The 19,877-nt window shown below is 38.4% G+C and overlaps 3 protein-coding genes across 3 annotated transcripts; 2 read left to right on the forward strand and 1 right to left on the reverse strand.

Moving 5' to 3' along the window:
* The first annotated feature begins 1,975 nt into the window (after nucleotides 1-1,975).
* LOC129740387 (transcription factor 15-like) lies at nucleotides 1,976-5,090 on the forward strand. Its single transcript, XM_055732046.1, has 3 exons — nucleotides 1,976-2,302; nucleotides 2,374-2,504; nucleotides 4,844-5,090. The coding sequence occupies exons 1-3, from the start codon at nucleotides 1,977-1,979 to the stop codon at nucleotides 5,032-5,034; spliced, it is 648 nt and encodes a 215-aa protein (XP_055588021.1). The 5' UTR covers nucleotide 1,976; the 3' UTR covers nucleotides 5,035-5,090.
* Nucleotides 5,091-6,716: 1,626 nt separating this feature from the next.
* On the forward strand, nucleotides 6,717-15,473 carry LOC129754487 (zinc finger protein DPF3). The gene is made up of 2 exons (XM_055750597.1): nucleotides 6,717-8,630; nucleotides 14,230-15,473. Exon 1 carries the CDS (start codon nucleotides 7,589-7,591, stop codon nucleotides 8,588-8,590), a length of 1,002 nt encoding a protein of 333 aa, XP_055606572.1. The 5' UTR covers nucleotides 6,717-7,588; the 3' UTR covers nucleotides 8,591-8,630; nucleotides 14,230-15,473.
* On the reverse strand, nucleotides 15,437-18,723 carry LOC129754479 (vacuolar protein sorting-associated protein 16 homolog). Its single transcript, XM_055750584.1, has 6 exons — nucleotides 18,538-18,723; nucleotides 18,255-18,450; nucleotides 17,106-18,193; nucleotides 16,893-17,041; nucleotides 16,279-16,823; nucleotides 15,437-16,218 (listed from the first exon to the last, which is right to left on the reverse strand). Exons 1-6 carry the CDS (start codon nucleotides 18,594-18,596, stop codon nucleotides 15,745-15,747), a joined length of 2,511 nt encoding a protein of 836 aa, XP_055606559.1. The 5' UTR covers nucleotides 18,597-18,723; the 3' UTR covers nucleotides 15,437-15,744.
* Between the last annotated feature and the right edge of the window lie 1,154 nt (nucleotides 18,724-19,877).

Here is a 19,877-nt window from a genome sequence, read left to right on the forward strand (position 1 = left end):
AAGAGCCGCCGGATGTGGACATATTTCGTGAAGTCCAAATCGGGAACCGAAGTCACTGGAATTTTCAAGCAATTCCACGTCATGGCTGAACGACAATGTGGAAGAAGCTGAAGGTAATTAGATCTGATAATGAACTTGAATTTACCAACGCAGGCTTCTAGGATTATCTGAGGACATATAGCATACGTCATCAAAGAGCTACTGCGTACACTAAGCAGAATGGCACGGCCGAAAGAGCAAACCGGCCCCTGGTTGAGCGAGCACCCTGCATGCTGTTTGAAGCAGGATTGAGCAAAACGTTTTGGGGTGAGGCCGTGTCAAGCGCAGCCAGTTTGATGAACCAGTCTCCAACGAAAGGTCACGGTGTCACTCCAGAAGAAGCCTGGTCGGGAAAGAAGCCGGATATTTCACTTATTTGCATCTTTGGTACAACGGTGATGATGCACATTCCCAAGCAAACCTGGAAGAATTTTGATCCCAAGTCCGTCGAATGTGTGTTAGTTGGGATGAGTTGGGTTCGATGAAAACACGAAAGGCTATCGTCTGTACAACACCAAATCCAGGTCGATAGTGGTCAGTCGAAAGGTCTAATTCATAAACGAAGCGAAAAGTGAACGCAAGCCGCCATCCCAAGAAGTACGAAAAACAACGGTTCTTCAACTGGATCTGGAAGAGAGTATTCCGTTGCCCCCTGTTCAAGAAGTTGGTCCCACTCCTTAAGCCGATTATGACGACGATGCCGATTTCAACTCGGACTACGACACAGCTGCTGGTTCCGAGGATTCACTAGTTAAAAGTGATTCCTCCACTGAAACTGCAACTGACGTGACCGTGTTCCCACCGCGAAAATCTTCAAATCCGTCTTGGTCACAGACGTTGAGGCGCAGCGGTCGGGAGCACAGACTTCCAGACAAGTATAGTGAATTTTTCCTTCCGATCAGAGGTTTGCCTCTTTACAATCCTCCACAGATAGCTGATGGTGAAGGTCTTTCCAACGAATGCTTCGATTCGTTCAGAACATCGACCGTTACCAAGCGAGGTTGGTTATAAAGGGCTACTCGCAGCGAAAGGGGGTGGATTTTGACGAAACATATTCCCCTGTAGCCCGTCGTAGTTCGCTCCGGTACCTTTTTGCCCTGGCTGCCAAACACAACCTCGACGTTTAAACGAATTTAAAATATGTTTCTAGGTTTGGATGCAACGTTAGCAGAACAATTTATTGAAAAAAAGAAAATCATATTCTACAATCAACTGAACATAAAAACTGCCGAAAACCAAAAATTGTAGAAAACTAGTTTCTTTACGTTATTAGTTGTAGAATTGTAACAGTGACCCTAATTGCATACTTATAGGCGAGCATCTCTCTTTAAGCCATTATTCTTTAGACAGACAAACCTAAAAAGAATTCTCAGCTTTCATGCACATCCTTCAAACCGACACTTTGACTCACCATAGGGAGAAAAAAAAGAGGTCATAAATTTCCAAAGAATTGACAGTAGCAACAACAATTTGTACCCATCACCATCAACATCATCACCAACCACAGCATCGAGGAGGAATGGTCCAGTATAACCAAATCACTTGCCAGAAATCTTTCAATGGCAGCGCAACAATCAGTAGGGGTTGAAAAACCAAAACGGGCAAAGCAAAAACAACAAACGCAAACCGCCTACGCCTGCCTGTGGGTCCGTAAATCAGCCGAGCCGACTAGAATCCGATTTCATCTGCCCCGGATAACTTCCGTTCGCTCGCGGTTTGCGCCTATATCTATGTGAATGGGTAGAGACAGAAACGGGAAGGAAAAAAAGCAACTCGAAAGAATCATAGTGCGTGCGACGAGAAAAAAAAACTAGCGATCGGATCGATCTCAAACAGCCAAGTGTCGTTAACGACTTAATTCATTTAACAAGTGTTCAGCTGATGGCTGTAGCGCAGAGCATGCTGCTTCTGCTCATCGTCGTGCCCGCAAAACTTGGATGAATGCAATCAGTTGCTGTCGAGTTCAAGTGCCGAAAGGATGTCACCGGTTAACTGCCGGGGATGAGTGTTTCAGCACTTTTGTGGTGTGTGGTGAGGTAAAAATGAATGTAGCAAATCGACCTGCGGTGGTTAGTGTGGAGTTTGTTGTGAATGGCACCGATGTAGCATCGCTGAAACATAACAGCTACGAAGAACTTTTCGGAGAGGTCAGTTACATGGTGGGCAGCAGTGGAGGTTCGCCGGACGAAAATAGCAACGGCAGCGCGGGAGGATACGTTCAACGCACTCAGGCCAATGCCAGAGAACGGCTCAGGACGCATAGGTAATCTCTCAGATTATAAATTTTGAAGTTAGCTGGATGTTGTAATAAATTTCGATTCATTTTTCATCAAGCGTTAACTCAGCGTTCACCAATCTGCGGCTGCTGATTCCGACCGAACCAAAAAACCGAAAACTTTCAAAAATTGAAACCCTACGGCTGGCCAAGAGTTATATTTCCCATCTGATCGCGGTTCTCATGACTGGTAAGTGGAAATAATCCTTCGATTTATTTGGGTAAATCAAAAATGTTCGCCATTGCCTTAAGCCTGCCTTGAACAAGTTTAAACTAATAACCTAAAACAAATATTTCATAAAAGAAGGCGTAAATAATTGTGTCGATTCCAGTTGTTGGAAACCAAAGCGCCTTTAATAAGGCAATCTATCTAATCTATCAATACCGTAATTAGGGGGATGCATGAGCGAAAATTTTTATTATCAAATTTAAAAAAAATCGACCATATCTCGCGTGACATAAACTAGTCGCAATTTCTTTTCATTTAGAATCGTATTTGTAGCCTGGACAACATATTCTTGTATATGTAAAATATGCATGTTAAAGTTGTTTTGATGGCTTTTGCAGCAGTTTTCTGTGAATTCTCAAGATATTTCATACGAGGTAATGAAAGCTCACTCAAATTTTAACAAAAAATGATGAAAATAACCAAAATTACCAAAATTAAATCATGACAAAATCAATGACAAAAAAATGACAAAAACGACCAAGATTAAAAAATAAGAAAAATTACAAACATCGCCAAATAACCAAATTTTAAAAAAGACAAAAACAAATTGATAATAAAAACAAAAATAAACACAGACACAGATAACAAAACCATCAAATGAAAAATCCCAAGATAGCAAAAAAAAGAAGAAAAATAAAAAAATGACTCAAAACGCTGAAACAGGTAAATGGACAAACATGACAAAAATGCATTAATTGATTTTAAAAACACCTAAACAACAAAATTAAACAAAAATTTTAAAAAAAATTCAAACAATGAAAAACAACCCAAATTGCAACCATTCCATAAATAACAGAAATACGATGACGATGACGAAAAGTATACTTCAAAAAATTACGAAAATCACCCTAATAACAAAAAATTTCATGAATACCTAACACCTGGAAAAAAATAACAAAAATGAATAAATAGCCAAAATTGATAAAATGTCGAAAAAATACAAAAACGATCAAAAATGACACAAATGACAAAAATGACAAAACATTTTCGTCATTTTTGTCATTTATGTCATTTTCGTCAAATTAACCTTTTCGTCCTTTTTGTCATTTTTGTCATTTTTGTCATTTTTGTCATATTTGTCATTTTTGTCATTTTTGTCATTTTTGTCATTTTTGTCATTTTTGTCATTTTTGTCATTTTTGTCATTTTTGTCATATTTGTCATTTTTGTCATTTTTGTTATTTTGGTCATTTTTGTCATTTCTGTCATTTCTGTCATTTTTGTCATTTTTGTCATTTATGTCATTTTTGTCATTTTTGTCATTTTTGTCATTTTTGTCATTTTTGTCATTTTTGTCATTTTTGTCATTTTTGTCATTTTTGTCATTTTTGTCATTTTTGTCATTTTTGTCATTTTTGTCATTTTTGTCATTTTTGTCATTTTTCTCATTTTTCTCATTTTTGTCATTTTTGTCATTTTTGTCATTTTTGTCATTTTTGTCAATTTTGCCATTTTTGTCATTTTTGTCATTTTTGTCATTTTTGTTATTTTTGTCATTTTTGTCATTTTTGTCATTTTTGCCATTTTTGTCATTTTTGTCATTTTTGTCATTTTTATCATTTTTGTCATTCTTGTCATTTTTGTGATTTTTGTCATTTTTGTCATTTTTTCATTTTTGTCATTTTTGTCTATTTATCAGTTTTGAATTTTTTGTCATTTTTGTGATTTTTGTCCTTTTTGTCATTTTTTGTCATTTTTGTCTATTTATCAGTTTTGTAATTATTGTAATTTTTATCATTTTTGTCATTTTTGTCATTTTTCTCATTTTTGTCTATTTATCAGTTTTGTAATTTTTGTCATTTTTATCATTTTTGTCATTTTTGTCATTTTTGTCATTTTTGTCACTTTTGTCATTTTTGTCATTTTTGTCATTTTTGTCATTTTTGTCATTTTTGTCATTTTTGTCATTTTTGTCATTTTTGTCATTTTTGTCATTTTTGTCATTTTTGTAATTTTTGTCATTTTTGTCATTTTTGTCTATTTATCAGTTTTGTAATTTTTGTCATTTTTATCATTTTTGAGATTTTTGTCATTTTTGTCATTTTTGTCATTTTTGTCAATTTTGTCTAATTGTCATTTTTGTCATTTTTGTCATTTTTGTCATTTTTGCCATTTTTTGTCATTTTTGTCATTTTTGCCATTTTTGTCATTTTTGTCCTTTTTGTCATTTCTTGTCATTTTTTTGTCATTTTTTTGTCATTTTTTTGTCATTTTTGTCATTTTGTCACTTTTGTCATTTTTGTCATTTTTGTTATTTTTGAAACATATGTGCTGATAATTTTTTCAATCCAAAATTGCAGGCAACGTGAAGCATCCGTGTTTGTTGGTTCAAAAAGGACAACTGGACAGCGTTCAAGATGGTGCCTTCCTGACCGGTTCCACAGATTCAAGCTGTTTCACGTCGGAAACTATCGACCATTCGGGCTCGGCGATCGGCGGGTGTTCAATGAGAGCAAACATCTGTACATTTTGTGTGTCACCGAAGAAGTAGCAAGCAAAAAAATCGACCCAAAAGATTCTGCCAAATGATACTGTGTTAAATAATGTTACGATACATTTAAATTAATTCTTTTTAATAAAATTAGTTAAGGATTTTAAAAGCTAGCATTAAAATTTAAGCGTATTCTTTTTTTAAAAAAAAAGTTGAAGAACAGATTTGCCTTAACGAAGTCATTCTTCTCTGAATTGTCGATTTAATATCTACTAATGTTCTAAAAGAGAAGCTTGCGAGAAAAGCTTACAATAGCAGTGTTGGTAAAGTAACTAATTTCCTTAAAATGAGGAGTTTAAAATCTGTACTTTTATAATTTAAGCCAAATCTGATCGCTATTTATTCTTCAAGTAATGAAAATCTGTTTGAAATACTCATAAACCAAAAACGGGAACAGCTTCCTTTTATCCACACGCTTGACTCAGTTCAAAAAGAGGCACATTAAATGTGCATTTATCACGCGTGTGCAACTTTTGTTCTTCAAACCTAGGTATTTATAAATCGTTTAAACTTATCTCAAAGGTATTTATAATTGTTAATTTATTTACATACAAAACCTGTTAGCACTGTCCTGAACTAATGCGGAAATGTATAAGATTTATTTAACTTAGTCACATTCTAACAGATTTATAAAATACTTGAAGATAATGTTTGTACACTTAAAAATTTCTTTCCAAAATTATATGATATGTCACTCACGCAAATCAAGGAAGAATTCACGAAACGGTTACGTGAAAAACCAGGTAAATTTTACGTTCCTTTTTCGAATGAGTGCAAGATCAAGTCAATTTTTCCCACCATATCAATTCTTCTTGCCGCTAGCAATCGCAAGCGTATAAAGATGCATTGACATGGCAAACTTGAAAATTTCCAAATCAGGTAAGTTTTTTTGTAGCCCTATTTCAAAAGACCCTTTTCAGGGCCATTGGCCATGATCATATTAATTGTGTATCGGAATGTAAGGCGACTTGTGTGGGTGCTTGGGGATGTGTTTCGTCTGTGGTGAGTGAAGTACGAACGGGGTATGTGCTGTGTGGTGATAAATATTGCGTGTTCGAAGTTGGTATTTCTTTGTGATGCAAATTTCATGTGGACTGTCTGATATGTAGCAGGTAAAGTATGCGCAGTGTATTAAGATAAATGTTGAAAGTGGAGTGTCATATCCATGTCAGGTCTGTTCGTCATATTCTGCCTGTAAGAATGGCATATTGGTAAGTGATAATTCTATAATCTTATGTCATGTAGTCATTAACGTCATTTGTCTTATTCTTTCCATAAGTATGCAGTGTTAACAAAACTCCATTTTCAACCAGCCAATCAACGGAGAGCAAGCTTGGTGGTGATGTCAATATCTTTTAGATATGATGTCCTTTAATGAAGCTATTTTCGTGACGCTAGATCCGTTCGCTAATTTCAATTTGCATCCGCATAATGTTGCTGTAAGACGTAATTCTACATCAAAATGCTTCACCGCCAACCAGTATGTTCGAATACCTATATTGCAACCAACGTTGCATACCACTCTGTATCATTTCCATTTCTCGCAGCCAACAATAGATGGAGTCACTTGATGCAAGGTTTATTTGCTTCTGCCTGCTTCTTCCCAATCTACCTATCACCGACTGTATCGGTCTCTTTTTACCTATCGCAATGGCAGCAACATCATCAATGGAAATGTCAAATTTTTGCTCGGTTAGAAGAAGCGCAGTAGCGAAAAATCAACTGCTGTTAGAAGAGCTCGATCTTAATTCATACGTCTTGCTGCTAGACAGAATAGTTTAAACGAGTGGTGCACTAGAGAGGTGGTGGCGAATCTTGGCGAAGAAAAACAGCCCAACCAGAAGAAGACGCCAACGATAATATTTATCCTTGGCGGCACCGAAATGCAAGCGAGCCGGTTGTGTGCCGCCAGGAAGTGAAGTGTTTGAAAAATCGGTCCCAGATAGTTTTGGGACAAGCTGGAGCAAATTTTTTTCAGCCGAAAGCTATTTCTGTGTGTGCATTTTTAAATACACAACTACCAATAAAAAGTATCCAAGGAATCAGCGGATACAAAAGTAACTCTATGATGATGTTTTGAACGATAGACTACGCGTTTGTAGTGCCATAGCCGATACGTCGCATGCACTTTCTTCCGACCGACTGTTCCGCCCCCGCACTCGTTCGCTCATTCATTCAACAACAGTGTCAGATGCATCGCTGATTGAAGTGTAGCTGGTGCTAGCTTTGCGGATCCCACTGTTCGGATGAATCTAATGGCCACGGCATGGACGTGTGTGCAAGAACAGGACAAAATATGTGCTGCCTCGAGTGTGTTGAATGAGGAAAAAATTGAAGGAAAATAGAAATCTCTATCGCAGTGACCATTGCCGTCATCGTAGATAATCACTCGTATAGTTCAATCGGGCCAAGAAAACGTAGGCAATTTTGTACATTGTAAGATCCCTGCAATCGAACGAAAAATTTCATTTCATTTTGTCCCCGAAAACCATCCTTCATCTCCTGAAAATAGTGGTTTTCCGATTTGGCCATAAATCAGACGAGTTTTCAAAAAATGGCTTTATCAGGAGGGGGTGGTATCGGGATCCACATAGTATCCGTACCGAACTTGCAGAAGATTGAAAGTTTTGTACGAGATTCCACCTACCGAGAAACGTTAGAAGTTAGTGCATCGTTCAATACCCGACTGTGCATGGAACGAAGAATGCGGGTCCCGTTTTTCGATTCTCAAACGGGCATAGCTCAGAACCATAGTCACCTGTACATGCCGCTTCGCCGACGAATGCCCGGCCATCGTGAAGGTCAGCTCTATACCTACCCGGCCTCCCGATGGTGGAAACCCAAACGGCAATATCTCACAAAACTACAGAACCATCGACCTTTCAAATCCATCGGAGGGTCGTCGTTACCACTGGGTGTTCCTCCGGTCCCAACAAGAGAACCAGGAGAAATACCCGCCCCCGTTGAACCTGCAGAGTTCAATGCTTCTCTGCTAGATGATTCATCTCTCGGGGCCAATCTAGATACAGATAGTAAAGATAGCCATCCGAATCCAACACCCTCGAAGGAAGAACCCCTGCCCAAGGATTGGTACTACGACGAAATGGCCCTGAACGATGACGATTTGGACGATCCAGAAGGGGGAGATTCCGATTATGACTACAACATCAACGGCTACAAACGGAAGGGCAAACGAAGTAGACGACCAGCCGGCTCCGGAAAGCGTTCACGAGGGAGAGAATCGGCTGCGGCAAGGGAAGCTGCATCTGCCGATCATCCGGAAGCAAGTGGGTCACCCAGCGGGACCTCCACCCGGAAGCGTCCTGGCCCGAAACGAGGAACGGGAGGAAGCAGTAGGAAACGAGGAACCAAGGACTCGTCTGCCGCTGCCAAGGATGCCTCGATGGATAAAGACCTGGAGGATAGTATGAACGAAAGTTTACCGGAACCGCCGTCTTTCGATTCGGCAGCCATGGAGCTGGGCGGAGAAAACGGTGAAAATGGAGGCGGCTACGGTAGCAGTGCCGATCTACGGAACTACCGGAAGTACCTGTAGAAAGAATTGGCAACAAAGAGCGGGGTACCTCGATCGCATGGTAAGCAAACGATGTTTTGAATGTAGAAAAGAAGCACTAGTTTTTGAACAGGTACCAAATATTGAACAATAGTAAAACACGAATCAATCGAAACTATAATAGGACACGTACCCGAACAAGTAGCACGCATCGATAGAATTGGTTAAGCAATCAAAATAGCACTAGTGAGCGCTGCTTATGTGATTTTTTAACCGGTTGGACGCAACCTTATGTGTTCGACCCATCTGTAGTTGGTTGTTGGTGGCAATGTGGTTTCTTCGCCACTTACTACAAACAACCAGCCGGTGCTGGGCAAAGAATCGCACAAGTAGTTTCAACCTGTCGATAACACAATGCCCTTAGCTCACATTTCCACCATCTATTCGTTTCTTCTATCCAAAGCGCTCTAGCTTTGATCTTTCCATCTATCAACTTTTCATCTGTCTTAATTACTCTCTAATAAGAATTAGAATTGTCTCCCGAATAAAATGGAAGTCACTGAGGCTATCTCGAGGCCAATTGTCTCCTATTGTGGACTAGCCTAAATACCTATTTCAAAATTATCACCAAAACTATCAGTGAAAAATTGACTTGTAATGGTGAATGAATAGAATGTGTCTTGCAATTTTATACGAAGAATGATCTCACCGATGGTTTTGTGTAGATCCTTTCATTCATTTGAGGACCACATTTCCAGGAGACCGGGAGTAGACATCACGTTGCAAAGTAACGGAATCAGAGCAGATATCTTTGTATTCATTTAATCGGATAGGCACAGACTGAATCGGAGGAAACAAAACTATCTCCCCCAAATATCTCCCTATTCGTTCGAGGCTTTCCACCTTTTCCAAACTTAATTTATTTGTGTATGTTATTTCCGAGGAACAAAATTACTTCTAAACTTTAACACAGCGCTTCACTGCCGCTCATAGCAAGTCCGTCCCATTTGCATTTTCATCATTTTTCAGTTTATCGCTGGAATCACTTTAATTTTATCTGTAGTTTCAAGAGAAAACTTTGTTTTCAGTACTTTGTTCTGATGAACATTGAAAAAAACCTCAAGTAATTTTGTCCCATTGAACAAATGATCGCAAGTCGGTCCCATATGGCATAAATCATAGCATGTCAGTCCCACAGCCATAAGGGCCCTGCAAAAGATTTTCAACAGAATCAAAACAAAAAAATTATCATTAAAAAGCGAAAATCTTTCATTGGCCGTTGCAGTGACAGATTCTGTTGATTATTTCGTATATAAACGCATACAAGTGCTTATTTACCGTTGGACTTTTTACGATTTTTCAATGCCGTTTTTCTCATTTCAACAAAAACGCAAATGGGACGGACTTGCTATGAGCGGCAGTTCAGGCCCTCATCACAAAAAGCGCCTCCCCTAACAACCCCAGACTTCAACAGGAAAATAAAATTTTGAATTCAAAGTGTAAATATTCCGTTTCTGCATCTACCGGTTTGCAATTCTTTGTATGAAACAGCACTAATTCCCCCCTAAATTTTTCGAACTTCCGGTGGACACTTCTGCCCTATTTACAGCTTCAACTTTAAGCCATTTCTATCAAAATTGCCCACTGTTTTATGTACTGAAGTAAAAACTGTTGCGAACAACGCCTGCGATAAGCAAAAGTCATCGCCTACTCTTCTCTGTGAATGATTTTTCTATAGATTTGCTAATAAATTGATCAATGCACTCTGAACCAAAAATAAATCCAAAAATAACAAATGCAGATTCACTTAAGAGATAAAAACTCATTGAATTTCTCCATTTCAAGTGGGTTATGAATATTAGCTTCGTTCAATCGTTAGTAAAAATCGGTTTCAACTGGTTTCTGTTAACTGATAGACGTTCAACGAGCCAATGTTTTGGTCGAAACTAGTCAGGTCGATGTTCAATGGAGCAAGTTGAAACTAGTCGAAACCAATCCAGCTCGGCAGCAGGATTAGTTTCGACTTGGTAGAAATCGGTCGAAGTCAATTGGAAAGAGACAGGTGATCAACTGTCAATCCATTTCTACTTGATTCGACCCGTTTCGACTAGAGTTGATTGAACAGACATATTCTACATTTCAATACTCGCTAACTTTCAGCTACTCAGTTCAGAGTGACGGTTACTCAGTTGTCGCCAAAACCGCACTTACTCAGTTCTGACTAAACGGCCTTTACTCAGAACTGACTAACTGCCCTTTTCGCGACATCTGAGTCAGGGTTGCTCAGAATGCGTGAACGATTTCGGAACGGTTTTTGACCGGATTTTTTACACTAGAAAAGTAAAAACCTGTACAATTGTTGGAAAGAATGATGGATTTGTTGATGCAATGGAAAACAAGTCAAAATATTTAATGTGAAAAATCTTTATTCAAAAAAAAAATCCGTTTTGTTGATCCATTTCATTTCCCCCCCGACGGATGTTTGATGCACCTTGGATTCGTTAAGAAACATCGCAATTCCCTGTAAAATAATCAAAATCATGTTATTATAATAAGATTAACGTTAAAAATGTACATTTACCATAAAAATTTCCTAATTCTTTGTTGTCGAAAACAATCAAAGTCGACTGCCTCGCACAAACTGATCCAACTTTACTCAGTTGTCGCCTACAAGCACTCGAATTCGCTGAGTGCCAATTTTCGAGTCGTCTGAGTAGCCACTACTCGGGAAAACTGAGTCGTTTTAGATCAAGCGACGGCTGCGCCATAGAAAAGGCAAAGTCTGAGTAAAATGGAGTCGGGCTCTGAGTATTTCAAAAAAATTAAAACTTAAGTTTTAAGTGACCGCATAAATACTCACTTACTCATCACTTGAGTTTCCAGTGACCATCACTGAACAGTTGAAGTTCAACTCAAGGTTCTTAGATACACTACACGGAAAATAATAAAAAGGTAAAATTTACCGAGATAGCAAAGGTGAACGCTCGTGAAAGCCAAAAAGGTAACTTTTACCTCTTCGAGGTGAAACTCACCTCACAGTGAGGTAAAATTTACCTGAATCGAGGTTGAAAAAAGGTACAATTCACCGAGAAAAAAGGTGAATCCAAAAAAGGTCAAACGAAGTAGACGACCAGCCGGCTCCGGAAAGCGATCACGAGGGAGAGAATCAGCTGCGGCAAGGGAAGCTGCATCTGCCGATCATCCGGAAGCAAGTGGGTCACCCAGCGGGACCTCCACCCGGAAGCGTCCTGGCCCGAAACGAGGAACTGGAGGAAGCAAAGGTGAACGCTCGTGAAAGCCAAAAAGGTAACTTCTACCTCTTCGAGGTGAAACTCACCTCACAGTGAGGTAAAATTTACATGAATCGAGGTTGAAAAAAGATACAATTCACCGAGAAAAAAGGTGAATCCAAAAAAGGTAAATCTTACCTCGTAGCGAGGTGAAGTTCACCTGAATTGAGCTCGATAAAAAAGTATAATTCACCTAGAAAAAAGGTAAATCCAAATAAGGTAAAACTTACCTCGTAGCGAGGTGTAATTGACCTGGATTGAGCTAAACAAAACGGTACAAAAAAAGTAACTATTCGCCGAACCCGTTCATTGAGGTTAAGCTGTTTTGTCATTCTAGGAACAAGTTTTGCTGTGTGCCCAATATGTGAAAATCGGAATAGAATGGTAAGTGTTCTTAAATATCATTTAGTTGTGCTGGTTCTCGTCATAATACTGTTGATTTTGTTTCAGATCGGCCCATAGAGCTTTGAGGTGTATTCCACGTCATCCTCCAGCCGGAAAAGCCGAACCTGACCGGATTAGTCGAACGGAGGAGGCCATGAATGTACGCAACGCAGGTGGATTCAGCGGCCATAGCGGCTCAAAAGAACGCGAAGCCGAGTTACCAGTCCCTATTTATCTCCAATAAATATCATTTTTGAAAGAATTTTGAATTTTTTTAATTCTTATTGAAGAAAACAATCAAACCAACCAGCATACCTTTTAAATCAGTAAATGGGAAAACGGTATTATTTACTATTTTGCTAGGTGAATGCGAAAAAGGTAAATTGAAAAAAGGTAAAATTTACCTTTTTGCTAGGTGAACGAAAAAAAAAAGGTAAAATTTACCTCGAAAGAGGGGTGGAAAAAATTCACCTCGCAAAAAGGTAAATTTTACCTTTTTTTTATTTTCCGTGTAGGTTCTCTGACTTTCACAGTAAGTAGGCGAGGAGTGAGCGGGGCTCTCAATGAGTTTGTTTATTTTTTGCTCAGCTTTTCTGTGGTTTGTTGGTAAACAAACTTCATGAGTTCCGTATAGTTGCATAGCCTACATAGCCAAAATGGCTGAATCGGGAATATGTTATTCGGGAACACCTCCTGGATATATACCCACCTTGGTTCAACTGAATGTCAATAACTCACTTCTAGGTTCACTTGACCAGATGATTAAGTGAATTCAAATGAGTTTACGTATTGGGAAAATTATTTTATTTTGAGTGACCTTCATGCATTTATCACACGGAAAATAATAAAAAGGTAAAATTTACCGAGTTAGCAAAGGTAAACGCTCGTGAAAGCCAAAAAGGTAACTTCTACCTCTTCGAGGTGAAACTCACCTCACAGTGAGGTAAAATTTACCTGAATCGAGGTTGGAAAAAAGGTACAATTCACCGAGAAAAAAGGTGAATCCAAAAAAGGTAAATCTTACCTCGTAGCGAGGTGAAGTTCACCTGAATTGAGCTCGATAAAAAAGTATAATTCACCTAGAAAAAAAGATAAATCCATATAAGGTAAAACTTACCTCGTAGCGAGGTGTAATTGACCTGGATTGAGCTAAACAAAACGGTACAATTCTTCTAAAAAAAGTAACTATTCGCCGAACCCGTTCATTGAGGTTAAGCTGTTTTGTCATTCTAGGAACAAGTTTTGCTTTGTGCCTAATATGTGAAAATCGGAATAGAATGGTAAGTGTTCTTAAATATCATTTAGTTGTGCTGGTTCTCGTCATAATACTATTGATTTTGTTTCAGATCGGCCCATAGAGCTTTGAGGTGTATTCCACGTCATCCTCCAGCCGGAAAAGCCGAAGCTGACCGGATTAGTCGAACGGAGGAGGCCATGAATGTACGCAACGCAGGTGGATTCAGCGGCCATAGCGGCTCAGAAGAACGCGAAGCCGAATTACCAGTCCCTATTTATCTCCAATAAATATCATTTTTGAAAGAATTTTGTATTTTTTTAATTCTTATTGAAGATAACAATCAAACCAACCAGCATTTACCTTTTAAATCAGTAAATGGGAAAACGGTATTATTTGCTATTTTGCTAGGTGAATGCGAAAAAGGTAAAATTTACCTTTTTGCTAGGTGAATGAAAAAAAGGTAAAATTTACCTCGAAAGAGGGGTGGAAAAAATTCACCTCGCAAAAAGGTAAATTTTACCTTTTTTTTATTTTCCGTGCACTCTCAAAGTACAGCGTTGCCAGCCTCTTTTTTTCTACTGCACATCTCCTCTTTCAATAACCAATCCCTGTTGTTCAAAGTAATAACACAGTTTCGGAATTGGAATCCATTGAAGTTTGAAATGCTGAAACATGACTTAAATATTAATTATTGATAGATGGTACAAATAACGAATTTGTTTTTGAAATCTAAGTTGTGTTTTATTTTTAATCTGTTTAATTTTTTCCAGGTACCATAACATAAGTTCGTGGAAATTCGTTTTGTTTGCTGAATTGGGAAGCAGATCAACATCCTTTGGACATCAGAAGAAAATGTCCAGACACTGGAGAACAACACAAAGACACCATTCAACAATGTGGATACAATTTTCCTTCATATGTTTGTTTAGAAAGTTTTCTAATTTTTATTCTGTAGGTTTTTCTTTTGTACGTTCATTTGTTTTTGTAATTGTACGTTCAAGCTGGTTCAAAAGTCAATCATTGATTTGGTTAAACAAGTATATAACGGAAAAGTCAACAGTGTACTGGTACTTAGAACTACAAAAATACAACATCGAATTGTATATTTGCATGCGAAGCTGGAAGTCAGATTTTGTAAATTGATTGAAAAAATGTTTACCGATAGAATGTGGACAATGATTATTAAATATAGTTCGTTACTTCGTTTGTATTTCACCATGATCGTATGACAGTCACAATAGTGCATAATATTATTCGTTAATGACAGATTTCTACTTGCGTTATTGAAACTTAACAAATTCAGAAAAACAAATCATACCATAGCTATTAGAACACTGTTGATTGAAACAGAATTCAATAATTTTCAACACCATAAAAATAAGTAATCCTACATACAACATAGTAATACCACTTTCCAATAAAAGGGAGTGAAATTGCAAAAGGAATCCCGTTAACAATTTACTAACAAAGTTTCCAAAGTTAGAATTGGATTATTATTTCTTTTATTGTTGTATTATGATTGGTTTGAATAAATGTAACGCTGCGAAAGAACGGTAATCATCAATACGGAAAGCACTCACACTGCAACGTTTATACGAGAGTGACACTTTTCCTGAAGTGAACTGAAGCAGTTGGAATCACATTTGGTGTATACTGAAAACAAATCTAATCTGTTGTAAAATACATTAGTCTTAAAATAAGTGTAATAGAAATCTTCTTCATTCGACGAATATGATAATATATTTGCTAGAAAGCTCGCTAATAACATTTCTACTGGAATTAGAGGGAAAAACAAATTTGGATCCACTAAATTACGACAGTGGCAAACGAAAAACATTGAAAGAAATACAAATTTTGAAGATTTGTGAAACGTTTTTTGAAATACAAAAAAAAAACGGTTCAATCTTGAACATGAAAAGTTTAATTTATTAGCATAAGATTTACCTAATTCACACATGTAAATGAGAAAAATATTTAAAGTAAATAAAATATCGGAACACAAATAATCTTTTTTTTTTTTTCAATTCAAAAGAGGCCGGCAAGAAAAACGACGAAAGCGCTTATTTTCAATAAAAAAAAGAAAGGTATTGGTTTGCACAGACAAAATATGCTTACGGTTTATATAGGTTTTAAAAATTTCTAAAAATTATTGCCGCAATATGTTTTTATAATTTCTATTTATCAATTTAGATATCATGGAATAACCCGAAAAATATATTAATAATTATTACAAAGAGACGTATTATATATGACATTACACTTAAAATATTTACTGATACAAGGGCCTATTTTTTCGTGGACAGCTGGCCTATCAAATTCTCCACCTTTGTTGACAGCACTGGGTCATTGGAACAGTAATCGTAAATTTTCAGCAAATTGTCAATGTCCTTCTGTTCGTAGGCGATAGTAGCTGCCTCCAGGTAGCATCCGGCCCGCAGATACCATTTGAATTTGTTTTCCTCAATACATCGTGGCAAATACTTTTTTGCCTCATCGATCCGACCTTGCCGGAGACAAATCTCCACAAACGGTTCGTACCCGATGGGACTTTTTTTGCTCTTGGCAAACTTTTCCAATTCTTCCCACTGGAACTGTTGGGCCAACACTTGGATCCTCAGCCACCAATAACGTCGATCCGGCATTCGGAACTCGCTCTTCAATCTCTCGGCGTACTTGAGATCCCCAATTAGAAGAACCTGTCTGATGGTTGCGTGGAGGGGTAATCCGTACAATCGTTTTTGATATTTTTCATCTAAAACCTGAAATTTCATTCATAAATTATTAAATCATTCATTCTTGACAAATCTCTCTAAAGCTACCTTCTGATGTTTCATCAGCTTTTTCGTTTCATCACAAGCCTCAGTCTCCAGCGTTTTGTTAGCCTTCTTATAGTTTCCACTTATATCTGGTATGGAAACTTCAACATTGTTTATCTCCAGAGCTTCCCGCAATCCGAGCTCTGCCTGGGCCTGGAAATCGTCCTCCTGGGAGTAGATATCCTTCAACGTGGACAAACTGTTAGCCTGGCAGTACTTCTTGTATAGGTTTTGAGCTAACGGAAAGCGTCGAATGATCATCTGAAATTTGGCCAACGCTGTGGTACTTTTCATTTCCAGGATCACCATGTAGATGAGATCGGTATCGCCAGATTGCGTAGCGGCCATCAGAGCTTTCTCGTTTGCTCCCAACTTTAGCAACAGGGGAACTTGCAAACTTTTACGTGGCTCCAGCTCAAGCAGTGTGATGGCCAATTTAGTTTTTCCAACCTGCTGTGCCTTTTTGGCCACGTTTGCGAACGAAATGCGTTCCCGAGTCTGATGGGAAAGAAATTTCTCCGAAATTTTACGCGCCACTTCCTCCTCGTCTAAATGAAGTTGAAAATTGTTAGTCAAATAGGTGCAAAGCATTCTTATTAATCAAGGCAAAAACTTACTCTTATCGTTGACAATTTTGTGAAACGCCCAATGCTCCAGAATTCTTGATTCGGGTAGCTTAAGGTGTTTGGCTATCTGAATCGCCAATGCATAGTGTTTGCGGAAGATCAACCTATCCAGTATGACTAAAGGTTGTAAATAGTTAAATCTGCAGTATCAAAAAAATAACGACAATTATCACGAAAAATAAAATGCAAGCAACTCGAACCTACTGCTTCAAAGTCAGCGGCATTCCAACGTTTTGATCGCGCAAAGCATTCAACACCCTTAGCACACGACACATCTCAATGTATGCATCCGAATTGTACCCCGGCAGGAATCCTTTCCCGAAGTAAGCTGCTCTGATCAAACTTTTCTGAGTATGCGAATCGAATTCCTGTCCGGCTGCCTCGATGCATTCCGCCACGGCCGAAGCCAACCGATTCTGGATCAGACACAAATATTCGTCCGACTGATGGCTGCGTTCCTGGAACTTTCGATGCGCCTCAAATAAAAAGCTGGCCGGTTCGGATATGTTGATTCCGAATATGTTGCTAGTGCATTTCGGTACTCGTTGGATCATATCGTGATTTCCATTGGTCAGAATGCGAACGGCGTCCATCTCTTGAATCAGAATCGTTTGTGAATCGAACGGGAACGGGTTAAATTCTCCGTTAGTTCCAACCACTAGGATCGTGTTTCCGTAACTGATAACGACAGCTTGTCGATCGGGATGAGCATCGTCGTCACAACACCAAGCTATTTGCTGTGGTCTATCTGTTCTGCCTGTTGCAAATTCACTGTATTTAGTTTTCAGATCTGCCGAACCCAGCCAAAGTACTCCGGTATCCGTATAAAGCGCAAGATGTCGATGATTGAATGATACCGACATGGACACAATATTGCGGAAATCGTTTTTCATGGTAATGACATGAGTCATTGGTGCAGAATCTCCGTGTCTAACAAGAATGATTTCCGTATCTCGCGCTATCAAACAACAGGTGTTTCTCTCTTTTGAAACCAACTCCCAACAACTGATTTCGCTATTTAAACTCAGCAACTCGGAAAGCGGTCTAGATTTGGGATCCTTAATGCTGTTGACCACGTAGATCTTGTAGGAAGCCGTAATGACCGCCACTCCTGTTCCAGAACTGGAGGCAAATATTTTGGCATCGATTACCTCCGTTACATCTTTACCCATGCTGAACTTGTGCTGAAAGTTCCCAAACATATCGTACATCCAAACGAACCCGTCATCCTGAACGCAGAGAAAATCTTCCGCGTCGGACCAACCCATGCACACCAAATTTCCGTTATCCCACTGAAAAAATGAGACTAATGAATTATCGAGAATAATAAAAGAAACGTATTAACAAAGTTACATTAATCGACGAAATCAATTTTCCGGAACAGTTGAAGATTCGAATGACCGGTTTGGCCGAAACATTGCCCGTTAGTTTTATGAATTGCTTGAAGTCTTTAACCAGGGCTATAGGGCCACCGTAGGGTGCTGCGTGCACTATCATCTGTTCGAGATTTATGGTGGCCGGCCATTCCATGTTGTACAGGTCAATTTTTCTTGTTCAGAGAAAAACAAATTACGGTCAACAATGAATCACCATATTTATCAGTACGGGTATAATTTCTGCAATGTTTTTCACTCACCTGTACGAATGGCCATGTCCCAGAATGAACCAGTCACCGGTATTGCAAAGTAAAGACATTCTGTCTTAAGCCCGACAACTTTTCCTCCGGATACAGACAGAAATTTTCGGGAAATTTGGGATTCTTTTAACAGTAAACTGATCGCGATTTTCACTTATCCGCATAAATTTTACTGATAAGGATAGCGAAACAAAACGAAGTGCAACCAAAACAAACCCCGCTTTTCAGATGCCTTAAGACGTTTGATGATTTCGAAAGGTTCAAAAGCAATTTTGAAAACACCGAACAAAGTTACATCTTCAATTGTGTACCTTAAACATGAAGTCAAAACTTTGATTCTGGATTTTTTTTAAATACTATTTCAAAAGTGCCAATTGGCATTTAAATGTGAACAAAATAGTAAGTCTGGATAGGCGCGTTTACAATTCAAAATTTTCAACTATGCGTGAACGTTTCAATAGATGATGAATCAATTGAAATTCCAAAATAGTAAACAGTCAAGTCATCTGCTAGTTTCGCCCTCATGAAGTGTTACACGAATACCTAATTTTGAAACATGTTCAAAACTTTCATAAAGCCTGTGATAAAAAGTCTAGAAAAAAGAAAAGTTTCATATTCCATGGTTTGATAATTCTCGCGTGAGCTTTCATTACGTCGAATGAAACAAAATTTGAAAAACTGAGATATTCACTAAAAAAGCTTCATTATAACATTATCTACCTATGTGATTGATAAAACAATCAATTTAAACCCTTTTAATATATAAAATTTAAGACTTCCAAAATGACGAATGAAACAAAACATTGATTGCCAATTTCAATGTTGCTTACGTCCCTTCTTCCAAACGGCGAATGTGCAGAGGAAGAAAAACCTAGCACATTCGCTACGGATTCCATGAGTAAAAAAGTGTATACAGGTAGAGGTTATCAGAATATCAACCTGGCAATGAATATTATTTCAGATTCTTGTTTTCAAGCGTTCTTAAATCGATACTCAAGCAGGCTTTCGAACGCTGTAAACTAATGCAGCAAGGAAAAGAAACCGAACAGCAGCAGTAGCAGCAAACCTAACAACTAACAGCAGCAGGCTAATCGGCAGCAGCATCACCCAATCACCCGATTCACACTTTTATTACGCATTCACTAATAAATTTACCGCTACACACGACAACTCACTAAGTTAACATTCACTATGCCAAGAAAATTTAAAATTTACCGGTAATTGCCTCGGAAACATTTGGGCGTAAGTGCAAGTTGAACGAATCAAAGGACGAATGAGACAAATTTCCCCTCCAGCTGATCGGCAACAGAAAGCTGATCAGCAGCAGCGAGCTGGTTTGA

Source organism: Uranotaenia lowii, chromosome 1 (genome assembly GCF_029784155.1).
Source record: "Uranotaenia lowii strain MFRU-FL chromosome 1, ASM2978415v1, whole genome shotgun sequence".
Lineage (NCBI taxonomy): Eukaryota > Metazoa > Arthropoda > Insecta > Diptera > Culicidae > Uranotaenia > Uranotaenia lowii.